This window comes from Bos indicus x Bos taurus, chromosome 22, assembly GCF_003369695.1.
Source record: "Bos indicus x Bos taurus breed Angus x Brahman F1 hybrid chromosome 22, Bos_hybrid_MaternalHap_v2.0, whole genome shotgun sequence".
Taxonomy (NCBI): domain Eukaryota; kingdom Metazoa; phylum Chordata; class Mammalia; order Artiodactyla; family Bovidae; genus Bos; species Bos indicus x Bos taurus.
In genome coordinates, this window is record NC_040097.1 from 22006381 (window position 1) to 22018915 (window position 12535).

General features: G+C 38.9%; 1 protein-coding gene across 27 annotated transcripts in view; it reads right to left on the reverse strand.

Annotated features, from left to right (window-relative positions):
* CADPS (calcium dependent secretion activator) overlaps positions 1-12535 on the reverse strand; it is a 471796-nt gene that overhangs the window by 112997 nt on the left and 346264 nt on the right. For 14 of the 27 annotated variants that reach the window (XM_027523777.1, XM_027523803.1, XM_027523778.1 and 11 more), the window contains 4 exons: positions 6939-7040; positions 5663-5726; positions 5157-5280; positions 2736-2804 (listed from right to left, as the gene is read on the reverse strand). In XM_027523777.1, the coding sequence (XP_027379578.1) occupies positions 2736-2804; positions 5157-5280; positions 5663-5726; positions 6939-7040 (359 nt within the window). Of the gene's footprint in view, positions 1-1847; positions 1866-2735; positions 2805-5156; positions 5281-5662; positions 5727-6938; positions 7041-12535 lie in introns of all 27 variants that reach the window. The other 13 variants (XM_027523802.1, XM_027523782.1, XM_027523788.1 and 10 more) reach the window with 3 other exon arrangements.

Genomic DNA, 12535 nt, shown 5'->3' on the forward strand with positions numbered 1-12535 from the left:
GTAAAGATCAGGAAAGAAGTGATTATGGTTTTGATTACAGCTGAAATCTACTTTGCCTAGAAGGGGCCTCGGACGTACCAAGCTTCAACCCCAACTCCGCTTTGATCTTAACTTTTGGGTCCACTTTTACCTTCTCCCTCTTCCTCAATCTTTTTTCCTCTATCTCTGCTGGTATGGCTTTTCTGGAGTGCAAATCACCAAGCTGCCCTCTTGCTTAAAGAGCCTTATTGGCTCTCTGTCACCTTTGGATGGGAGACATGTAGAATTTTTCTTGTGAAAATTGTCTGCAAAAATTGGTACAGATGCCAGGTGAAGCACCCACGGACCATGAGAGACCATCTGAACTCTGTGTTATGAAGGGACAGAGAGACCGCACCTGCCGCCTCCGTTGCCATCACCGGTGCCTACTCCTGCTGTTACTTCAGCCTGTTGTACAACCACACTGAGGTACAGAGTAGTTCAGAGTATGGCCTCTGCCTGGCCTCAGACTCTCGCTCTGCACTTAGACTTCCAGGAACATATTATTTAACCTCTGCATACTATTATTACAGTAGTAGCTATCTCATAAGAGATTTTGAGGTTTAAATGAGTGAATACATATAAATTACTTAAGAGTCATAGCTGGCATGTAATACACACTGAATAAGCTTTAGCTATTTTTATTAATGCTATGGTTTTATGTATTTGCACATATTACTCTCTTTAGCTAGGAAGCCTCTCCACTTTCCCATCCCATCTCATTTTCACTGATTCTAATTCATCTTTCAAGATGCAGTTCAAACTTGCCATCCTTGCAAAGACTTCTTTGGCTTTCCAACAATGCCCTCTTACACACAACTCTACCCATTAGTGTTGCTGAGTACAGAATTTGTAATTTACATTTAATTACCCATTGACACATATGCTCTATGAGGGTATCAGCTGTTTCTTCTTGTTTACGCAGTCCCTGGTTTTACCACTGTACCTGGCACATGGCAGGCTCCCACTAAGCACCTGTCGAATGAATGAATGAGTGAATGGATAAATGAACATCTTCCCTTCCAGGGAGAGAAAAGCTCGTATGCCTTGAACATAGGTTTGTGAGTCTTCAAATACTTATTACTAGCCTAGTGCTTGGCATGTGCTCAAAAATGCTTTCCGAACTGATCTGAAACACATTCAACTTTACTCAAATGATAATTATCTTTGGAGAAGTCTTTAGACCTTAAAACCCTGATCCATACTATATATTTTTTCAAGCTTTCCTCAAAATAGACTCAGAAGTTTGGGAACCAAACAAGAAGAAAACTGCCATAGCCAGAAAACTTTTAAGGGCTTTCCTCTCATGAAACTCCTAGCAATGGCCCCCGTTTAGCCACCTGCGTGTGCATCCTGCCCCATCACATGGTACATACAAGAACAACACAGAGACGATTCCTCTCTGCCTTGGCTGATAAACATTCATCAAAGAACACAAACTTCTCCATAGAGCAGAAAACAGGAAAAAGAAATGAAAAACAAAAAGGAAGATTAGTTTGCTTCAGTCACTTTAAAAACAAAAAAAAGTACATGAGGCCAAATCACTGGAGTCCTTGAAGCCAAAGATGAAATGAAGCTCCACAGCAAACCATAGTTCTGTCCCTTCAAAGCTTATGCCTTTACAGAAAGTCTGCTCTACAGAGGTCAACATCTCGTGGGTAAGGGATATAGTGAGACAGCACAAATTAACTCCTTAAGTACCATTGCAACCCCACATCAGTCTTTGGGAGTACATATGTTAAGGAGCTATTAAGAAACAAAAACAGAAACAAAAACTCAATGTAACTCAACAGTCCTGACAGTTTACAATGCATAGACAGTGGGTTCACCTGCGTCCTTTTGATTCTCTATTTGAAAGAGAAAGCACAACAAGGAGAGAAGAGAGAGAGAAACAAGAACACATATGCAGGATTAATGAGCAAGTGAACCAAAATGCCCCCCACTTATGTGTGATACATGATATTGGAAAGAAAAAGTTGCCCTTGAGTTCCCACCGCCCGGAAGTGTGGGGGCCAGCCAAAAAAGGCTCCTTCACAGAGGTGAAAAACGCTGCACAAATAGAAAATTAGTGAAATTAAGTTTTAATGTGAAATCAAGCTATGAAACATACATGAACTCTCCAAGTGACAATTAAGTCATATGTTCTAGCCAGAGCTTAGAGGACGAGGACAAGTTCAAATCTTCAGAAAGAACAAGGAAAAGCTTCCCAGCTTGCGCGAGAACAGACAGGAGGCATATAAGAGCTCATTTTACATAGAAGGGACCACTTGTGCGATCTTCTACCCACAACAGTTTGACATCTTAAACATGGAAAAGAAAGCACGGTTTTGCCCCAACTGTCCTTTTCCTGACACCTAACACACGGCTCCCCGCCTAGCTGCTATCTTTTGATTGTGTACCAGTGACAAGCACTTTACAAACTGGGGTTACACACAAGCAAAGTAAAAATGCATTCAGGTCACAGACAGAGAATAACTGAAAAACTTACAGACAAATCTGAGTTTATCACAAACAAATGGCTTAATTGTCTAACCTGTGTTAGGCTGATAAAAAGTGACTGGACTTCTCACACTGGGTTTCACAGACAGAATCAACAGACAAGCCAATGCTAAAAAACTTGAAGCAAGGAGAGTGAGTTGATTTGGATCTGGATTTTCTTGAAATAATGAAAACAGAAAGAGTGAAGACAGCATGGCGAGGAGGTGGTAGGTACTCACGAATGGTTAAATCCATCACTTGGGAGGCCAAGCAGAAGACAGGATGCTCATACATTTCTCTCTTTTTCCCTATAAAAGAGGATTTGGGCATGCAAGAGGCTTAGGTCAGAGGTCAAGAGGTTAAAGGTCACAGGTTAGAGGAAAACGTTACATTAGCTCAAAGGAAAATAGCCACAGAATATTTTGGGATAAACACAGGATAAAAGAAAAAAGGAGTATCAAAATTGGAGATCTACTGGATTAACCATTCAGCATGCCGTGAGTCACGAGAGAGATTGTGACCGTGATTTTACACGTCTCTTTAGAATTATTTGCAAGAATACAATGACCGAAAACATCATGAATAAAGGGAAACAGGATTTCATTGATTGAAGGCTCCAAGATACTAAGGATTTCAGACTTTAGTATCTAAGGCTCTTGAGGTATTTCTTCATAAACATAGTCTCCGGCAATATTACTATAACTTCTTTCCAACTTTCTCAGGGAACTAAGCTATTAATGGTCACAGAGAAGCGCAAATGTCAAGATTTCTTTTCTGGGGGTAGGATCAGAACCTTGTAAAAGAAAGTTGACTGGTAGTAATATCTTTAAAGCTGCCATGTCTCAGCCTATGGTGGACTATGTTCATGAAAGAAAACCTGATACATGCAGCCAGAGGATGTTGGGTTGTCTGAATTAACAATCCCAGCATGCTTTGAAATTGGCGTCACAGCCACTTTTGCAGAGGTAAAGTCAAAAAGTGGCTGAGCCAATCACGGACAAGGAAGGAGAGAAGCGGAAGAGAGCAGGTAGTGTGGAATGAGGTACTTCTCTGACAAGAGAGTTGGAAAAAAAAGACTGATTTCTTCAAAGAATCCCCAGACCTAAAAGTCACAGTGCAAAAGATAATTAACACAACCAAGAAGAATTGAGGCACAAAAGGAAATTACAGACCAGCTGATCTACTTTGGAAACGAATGCATTTTTACTTACAGATCTTAAAGTTTGTTTTTGGATATTATTTATCTGAAAGAAGAGAGCAGATCTTACCAAAAGACTAGTCATAGCTAGACCAAGACCTACGTACGAGTCAGCGGACATGGCAACCGAACGTTTCTTGATCCCATCCCATCTCTGGCCTGGCCTAGAATTATTAGGTCCCCAGCTGACTTTAACAAATACAACCAATCATTGTGTCCTGGCAAGGTAAATGCTGGAATCATTATTTGCTAATATAGCCCTTTAACAGTCTACTTGTTCCTCTATTTTTGTCACTCATTACCAAGTCAAGAGTTGATCATCCTTTTAGTGCCCAATTCTTAAGTGTTTCTCCCTGGATGCATAACAACGAATTCATTACCACTGGTACACAATTTGCATTGTCAGACAGACAAAATTGAGAGAGGGAGGACATGGAATGTACAGAACACTGCGAATTTGACATGATCTTAACCTAATTCTCTAAGGAAACAAGAACTTTGGCAGGGTAAGTGATGGGGCTTTAGTAGTTAATTAGGTCTCTCTCTCTTTTTTTTTTTTTTTCCAGTCATGTCCTGAAGGCAGACAACGAGTATTTGCTGGATTGATTGGGTGTTTCACAAGGGAGAGAACATCGGATTCCAGAATGCGGACACACTGAGTTTTGCACACAGAACTTCCACATTTATACACTTACACCACGGGTCAAGTTGGGTGTGGTTTTCAAATCACCCTATAGCAGCCAACAGGGTAACAATGAAAAGTAATTAATACCTTTGCAAACAAACAGGTCCCAAAGAACCATATCTTCTCAAGTAGGGTGGACTCAAAGTGCCTTTGGACGATTACTTGGTCATTAGTGACCACATCCCTAAAACCTGAAAGGGGAGTGATAACAACCATCCTAGGTTTGGAGTAACAAGATTGAACAAGATCTATAACAAACCAGGAGCCATCAGAGACAGTGGAACACTAACCTGCCATCAAGTTTGAAAAGCTACCAAGAGACAAGATATGTTCAAGGGGCAAGAAAGAGTTAAGCAAAATCTTGATGTTGCTTTATTCAATTCTTGTTTTACTTGCAACGCAATCAACAGTGGATAACAAACTGTTTAGTTTTCCTCTATTTAAAGAAGGTAGCCATCCTACAGAGCTCTTTTATAGAAAAACATTAGCCACAGAGCAAAGTTAGGGCCAACACCAACTCTTAGAAGGATCTTAGTTGTCCTATAACATCCTATATTCAACATCTTTTTCTACAAAGACTGTTTCCTGAGCCCCTGTTCTTGAATTCATTTATGTGGCCACAGCCGAGGAAGCTATCACATTTCAAGTGTTTTCAACTTTCAGCTTAAATACAGAGATGGGCCACTATTTTCTGGTGCCTGTCAGGAAAGAGAAAGACGTCCCCAGGGAGGCATACCAAAATTTAAATTAAAAACTGGGGGCAGAAGGGGGTCTTACCTTCGATTTTGGCATACTCTGACAGTCGAGAATAGTTGACTAAAGCAGCTTGCTCTAGACATTTACGGATGACTGCTTTTACCTCCTCTTGTGGCACTGGGGTTACAATGTCTTTCATCAAGACCTACAGGTGGAAAAACAAGGTTCTTAAAATGGTTCAATGATATGTGTTACCCATTTATACTTAAATAATTCAGTTTAAAATTAATTGTGAATGCCTCTTTGCAACTTAATATTGATCAAGCACCACGGTTAGAGTCAAAATAAAAAATTCCAGTGCACAGTTGGGCTGTCAAAGCCTGTCCGTGATTCATGGAAAGGTTAGGAGCATATCATCAGTATATCTTAACTATTTGAGAGGCTGGCAGTTTTCTCATATTTATTCTGATATTTGATGAAAGGTTAAAAAAAAAATCTTCTAAAAATGAGAAACTAGGTCATTCAACCACCACGATGATGTTCATGTCTCTGCGTACATGTCACCTGTCTTTTACTTCCATTCTTACCCTTTCCAAGAGTGAGAGGGTAGCTTTCAAAGCACCTTCAGGTCGACCAAATGGAAAGCAATACCTAAAACAGACAGAAAAATGTTCAGGTTGCCGAATTGATTGCATTTTAGCATGAAATATGCTATAACTTGATTCCTATGGCAACTCTCTCTGAGGAACAGAGAATGCTTTTTATTTTGTCACGTTGTGTTATGTTAATCTGAATTCACACCATATATGTGTGTATATAATGTATATATATGTGTATGTGTGAATAATGACTAAAGAGAGACTCTGCAAATGTCTGCAACGGAAAAGAATATTTCCAGTGATGACATAAGGTTCTGTTTAGATTTCTATTGTGAAGGAGAACCCTTTGCTAGCTCAATTGTGACCTTATATATAATTATTGAGACTGGCATTAAGAAATAGTTTTAGTTCAAACAAGCTAAACTTCAAATACACCTAAATCCCTAGAGGATTAAGATAGGAAATACAAGAGTGTATTTTGAGCAGATTCATGATTCTGCTAATTGTCTTGCCTTGATTGTAGTTTTTCATTGCTATTTGATCTTTTGTTACTGGCAATGCACCTTACATAGAGTGTACAACCAGTAAGGATTTATCCAGGGTTGTTTTGTTGTTTTTTTTTTTTAATGTGTATCACACACAGATTTTATGTGTTTTTGCTGCATCACACGGTCTGTGGGATTTTAGTTCCCCAACCAGGGATTGAACCTGGGCCCACAGCAGTGAAAGCCTACATCTCAAACGCTGTACCATCAGGGGAGTCCCTGTCCAGGAGGGTTTTGATGATACAGATAGTTCTAGTGACTATTTCGGGCATCATAAACCTTTCAAGACACTTCCTCATGATACAAAGGGAGCAGGACAGCTTACACAAGGAGGGCTTTGTTCTTTTAGTGGAAATAAAATGACCTTAAGATTTCTAAGTCTCCTGAATATCAGCAAACTCTGTCTTGGTTGGCTTTTTCATTCGTTATTTCAAGTTTTTTTTTTTTAAGTACAGCTGGTTTTCAACATTGTACTAGTATCACGTATACAGCAAAGTGGTTCAGTTTCATATATATATATTTTTCTCAGATTCGTTTCACTTATAGGTTATTATAAAATATTGAGCTTAGTTCTCTATGCCATACAATAAGTCCTCATTCAGATGTTTTTAAATATCCAGTGTGTCTCTGATAGATTTATAGTTTTAGAAAATCAAGCCCTTAATTTGCCCCTCCCCAGGCTCATCTTCCTAAAAAGCCCTTTAACCCCAGATCCTTACCTAAAATGTGTAATCTGATTTTCCAACAGAACTCGGAGCCTTTCCTTGATTTCTTCAAAACGCTCCTTTTCTTCAACAGTCACAGTTCCAATTCCATCAGGCCTGAAAGGAGACATGTCATGAGGTGATGGGAACCTCATATGCTGACACCATCAAATCAAATCTCTAGCAGGAGGAAACTGTCCATTTTAGAAGAACAACTACAGTGATCGATGTGACCTTAGGAGAAGTCCTGCTTCTCGGTGCTGGTGACTAGAGGGGATGGGGTACGCTGAGGTTATCGTTTGGAGACATTTGCAGAACTGTCGCTCATTTATTGTGAAATGGTAAAATGCACAAAGAGGTGGCTTGCAGGTTAAAGCAGCTTCTAGATCTGTTCTGCTTGGATCACAGCTTCTGAAAATTTTGAACTGCTTGCCAACATTTGTTTTTTTAATTAGGAAAGTTTTATAATACAATTCTCGTAGAATTTGGAACAACTGGCATTAATTGGCAAGGGGCAGAAAACAGCTTCTTCCTTGGCTGTGGCAGGTTATGTTACCTGAATCTCTTGCAGGCACTTAGGTTTGAGACTCCTGAATTACACACACAAACTCCTATGAAAACCAGGTTCCCTGTAAGTGTCTATCTTTCCCAGAGCTCAATGCTGATAAATGACTCAATTTCCATAATTACAAATGTTCAGACTAATTTAACCACTTATATAGTAACTAAAGAACAAATTACAAGACAGTGTAGAAATTATAAGACCTTTATGAAAGAAACTGAAGAAAACAGATGGAAATATCTTGTGTATTTGGACTGGGAGATTTAATATTGTTAACATATCTATACTATTTAAGTCATCTATATATTTTATGCAATCCCTATTAAAATTCCAATGGAAAATTTTTTCACAGAAATCCTAAAATCTGTAAGAAACCACAGAAGCCCCAAATAACCAAAGCAATTCTGAGAAGGCAGAACAAAGTCAGAGGCATCACGATTCCTGAATTCAAACTATAAAACTGCAGTAATCAAAACAGTATGGCACTGGCATAAAAACACATACATACAGACCAATGGATCAGAGTTGAGAGCTGAGAAATAGACCCTCGCACATATGGCCAAATAATACTTGACAAGGGAGCCAAGTGTATTCAATGTGGAAAGGACAATTTCTTCAATAAATGGTGTTGAGAAACTGGATATTCACATACAAAAGAACGAAGCTGGGCCCTTATCTTAGAACACTCACAACAAAGAACTTGAAATGGACTAAAGACCCGAAACTGTAAAAATCCTAGAAGGGAATATAGAGGAAAAGTTCCTTGATACTGGTCTTGGCAATGATTTTTTGGAATATGACACCAAAAGCATAAAGAACAAAAGCAAAACAGACAAGACAAAACAGTGACACTTTAGCAAACTAAAAAGCTGCTCCATAGCAAAATGTATAGACAATCTATACAGTGAAAGAAAATATTTGCAAACCATCTATGTGATAAGGGGTTACTATTCAAAATACAGAAGGGATGCATAAAAAAATAGCAAAGACCCCAAATAATTTGATTAAAAATAGGCAGAGGACAAAGGCATTTTTCCAAAGAAGACATATAAATAGCCAGCAGGTACATGAAAAGATGCTCAACATCATTAATCAACAAAGAAATACCAATCAAAACTATAACGAACTATCACCCCACACCTGTCAGAATAGCTGTTCTCAAAACAAAAAGACAACAAATAAATGCTGGTGAGTCTGTGGAGAAAAACGAACCCCTGTGCACTGCTGGTAGGAATGTAAACTGACACAGCCACTATGAAAAACAGTATGGAGGCTTTTCAAAAATTGAAAATAAAACTGCCATGTGATCTAGTAATCCCACTTCTGGGTATATATCTGAAAAAAGGAAATCACAATCTTCAAGATACAACTGCACCTTGTATTAACTGCAGCATTATATATAATAGCCAAGATAAGGGGACAACCTAAGTTGGGTATTGACAATATTATCGACACAGATGAATGGATAAAGGAAATGTGACATATACAAAGTAGAATATCATTCAGCCACAAAATAGAAGGAAATACTGCTTTTGTGACCACATGGATGGACCTTGAGGGCATTATGCTAAGTGAAGTAAATGAGACAGAGTAAGATATACAGTGATATGTGTATGATAAACACGTATCACTTATATGTAGTATCAAAAGAAGCTGAACTCGTAGAAAGAGAGAGTAGAATAGTGGTTGCCAGGTTGGGGGAGTGAGTGAAATGGGGAAACGTTGGTCAAAGGGTAAAGCTATAAGAAGAGTAAGTTTTGGGGATCTAATATATCCTATGGTGATGAATTGAACTGAACTGATTATAATGAACAGTACTGTATTACTTACTTGAAACTGTTAAAGTAGATTTTAAATGTTTCCAACACACACACAGAGACCCACAGACACACACAGTAAGTATACGAGGGGATGTAGGTGTTGATGAACCTTATTTCAGTAATCATTTTAAAATGTATGCATGTATCAAATCATCACATTTGCACATCTTAAACTTACATCGTATGTCAATATCTCAATAAAAGCAGAAAAAAGAACAAACCACATAGGCTATTTTTTGATCTAAGTGAACTGCTGCTCATTTAATAAAAAAGAATGCCTCAGCATAAATAAGTGAATTTCAGTGTAGTCCCAGTATTCTCATGTTTCTGAATCACCAATAGGTTCACACACATTTTCCTTATTTCCTCTGGCCCATTCAAGTTGAGAATACAAAGGAAGGCTGCATATTTATAGCCCAAACTTATCTGTGCCAAATTAGACGTAGGATAATCTGACCCATTCAAAGTCTTCAGCTACCCAGATCTTGTAGTGACTTGTTTTGACTACTGGCTGAGCCAGTTTGCAGATTGGTGCGTCACCATGAAACTTCTATTGGAACATTCTTCAGTTTGCAAATGCAAGTCATCTTGAGACCAAACAAATGGTCTTATTTATAGGCCTTCTCAAGGATCCAGCAGAAGTTGGGAAAATCCTGTATACTAGACCAGTCTGACTGCACAAAAGACTTGGCAAATGATAGCAGTGTACCTCCTGTTAGGGGTTTATTGGTCAGCTTCCCTTCTTTTTAAGTACTAAAAATGCCCTATTTGAAAAAAGAAAAAACTTCCTCTCCCCCATTTTGTGGAAAATACCCGTAACAGTAAAATCCTATACTGTGCATTTATTCACACCCTCCTGAACTTAAGTAAATGCAGAACGGTAAATACCAGGTAGGCAGCCTGAATCTATACATGTGCCTTCACTTTTAAATTTTCAGAAAAATCTCAAATGTTAATTTATGAAATTTATTAAAAAAATTTTTTTAAACACGAAATGCCCACAAATCTGTAGTTAAACCTCAGGATGAATTCATTGGCCCCACAAAATACATGTGACACTTTCTGTAGTAACATCTCATGGGTCTGTTATAATCTAAAACTTCCTTTGCCTATGGCTTTTGGATTTTGTTTACACAAAATTCGGCTTACTAATGCACTGAATACACATTTATACAGTCGTTTTGTGTGCATACCTACAATCAATTTGGGAAAAGTTGAGCCATTTTAAGCATTTTGTTTCTTAGTGGGGAATTAAGCCAGAGAAAAATGCTATTAAATATAAGGCACAATTCAGAGAGGAGTTTATAGATCACCTAGAAAAGCCTGAAAACCATTTCACAAAGGCAGCCAGAGATGTTTATGGCCATTACTAGGAAATAAACCTCTGTGTGAAGAATATCATTCCTTCCTTACCCAACACGCCTTCTAAGGCAATCAGGCAATTAGGAAGCAGCTCTCAGATTTGGGTTTGAGATGATACAAACTGAACATTTAGTATGTGCCTGGCTTTCTTGTAATTCTCACTATAAATGGCATTATAAACATAACATTTATGATGTTTTCCCCCTTTTGTTTTAATGATTCACATTTATAATTATTAAATGTATCAGATGGCAGCTTCCATGTCTCCTTGGACTACTTTGTGAGCACTGTTAATCTCCCTATTCAAAAAGGGTAAACAATGAAAAATTATTGCTATCTTTTCTTAAATTTGCTTCTTAATCACCTATGCCAGTGTGAACACTTGCATTTTAAAATAAATGAAACAAACTAATCTGAGTCTGTAAGACACACAGTGCAGAGTTCACCAACAAAAACTGGCGATAAAACATACCCCGATTTAGACATCCAATGCACATGTATTTATAATTGCCAGAACTGCCCTGAAATGATGCTGGTAATGAGGGGTGTTATTTTACAAATCAAGGGAGAGAAATGCAGGAATAATAGAATTTGTCTAAGATCACAGATTGTCACTCTTATCAGTTAAAAAGCAAAAATAACCTTGGCTGCATTGATTTCTCATAGTTTTTGAAAATTCTGTCAAACATCAATTTCTTTTCCACTGACCCCTATAATTCATCAATGTTAACTGTACAGGTTTACATGGATCTACTAACTGAAAAATCCTGTTCAATATTCTGGGGAACATGGTTCTCCCAGAAGCAATAAAATACTTTCCCTAGAACAGGGGCCACACAAGCCTGTCTTATAATCACACAGAAAGCCTGTGAGACCTCAGACTGAGGGGCGACCTCAGACTGTGGGTGTGTGGGGTACAATCTGGCCGGAGACCTGAGAACTGGCCTTTCTAACAAGTTCCCTGGTCCTGCTGGTTTGGAGAACCTTACTTTAAGAACCTCTGCCTTAGAGAGCAAGAAAATATTTGGTAGGTGGCCGAATACATGAAAGGGTATTTTGGTTCAGGGTTCCTAGTTTCTCTTGGATTAGAGTGGATCTGGAACCAGAGATTTTCTCTAAGAAGTACACAGTCCACTTAACGAAGCTAGCAGCCCCTTCCAAAAATGGCATTTGCACTGTTTCCAAGGTGCCATTCCAAGCAGTTCTGGTTGCAAAATAAACAGAAGAACTGTACTGGTATCGCTCAGAAGCCATGCTTTGTTTCTGTGTTCTGGAAACATTTGGGGGTGATTCTATAATTGTCATAAAACTGGCTCTGCATCCTGTTCTGCTCTCAATACTTCTAACACTTAAGGAATCAAAAAGAATGAGAGAAGAGGAGGACTGATGCTGGATCTTTACACTCCTACCTAGCAAATCCCAGGCTGAGATGTTTCTTCACTCAGGACACATGTCTAGGAGCCTGAATCCTCTGTTCTCTTGGATCCTATTACATTTTCTGCGGCTGTTTCTGTACTTCTTAGGGTCCACTGCCGTTTCCTAAGGGCACCTAGATCTCCTTCGGAGGAATGCCCTTGGCTGCACTGTGCATAAACTGAGGTGCCTACTCTCCTGCTGTCAATGCTGAAGCCTTCATACAGGCCAGCTCCTCCCTTGGGTGGTCACTGGACATCTTAGTTGGACGATGAACTACACTCAGCCAACTGGACACTCTTTCCTGGAACTTTTACATCAAAGAAACAATGCAAAGATAAAAGAAACAGATGGGGTTTGCTCATGCTAGCAGCTGTGCCCTGCCCAGCCTGTCTCTCCATGTTCGTAGTTCTTAATCTGTGATTGCACCTTAGAACCAGGAGAGAGCTTTGAGA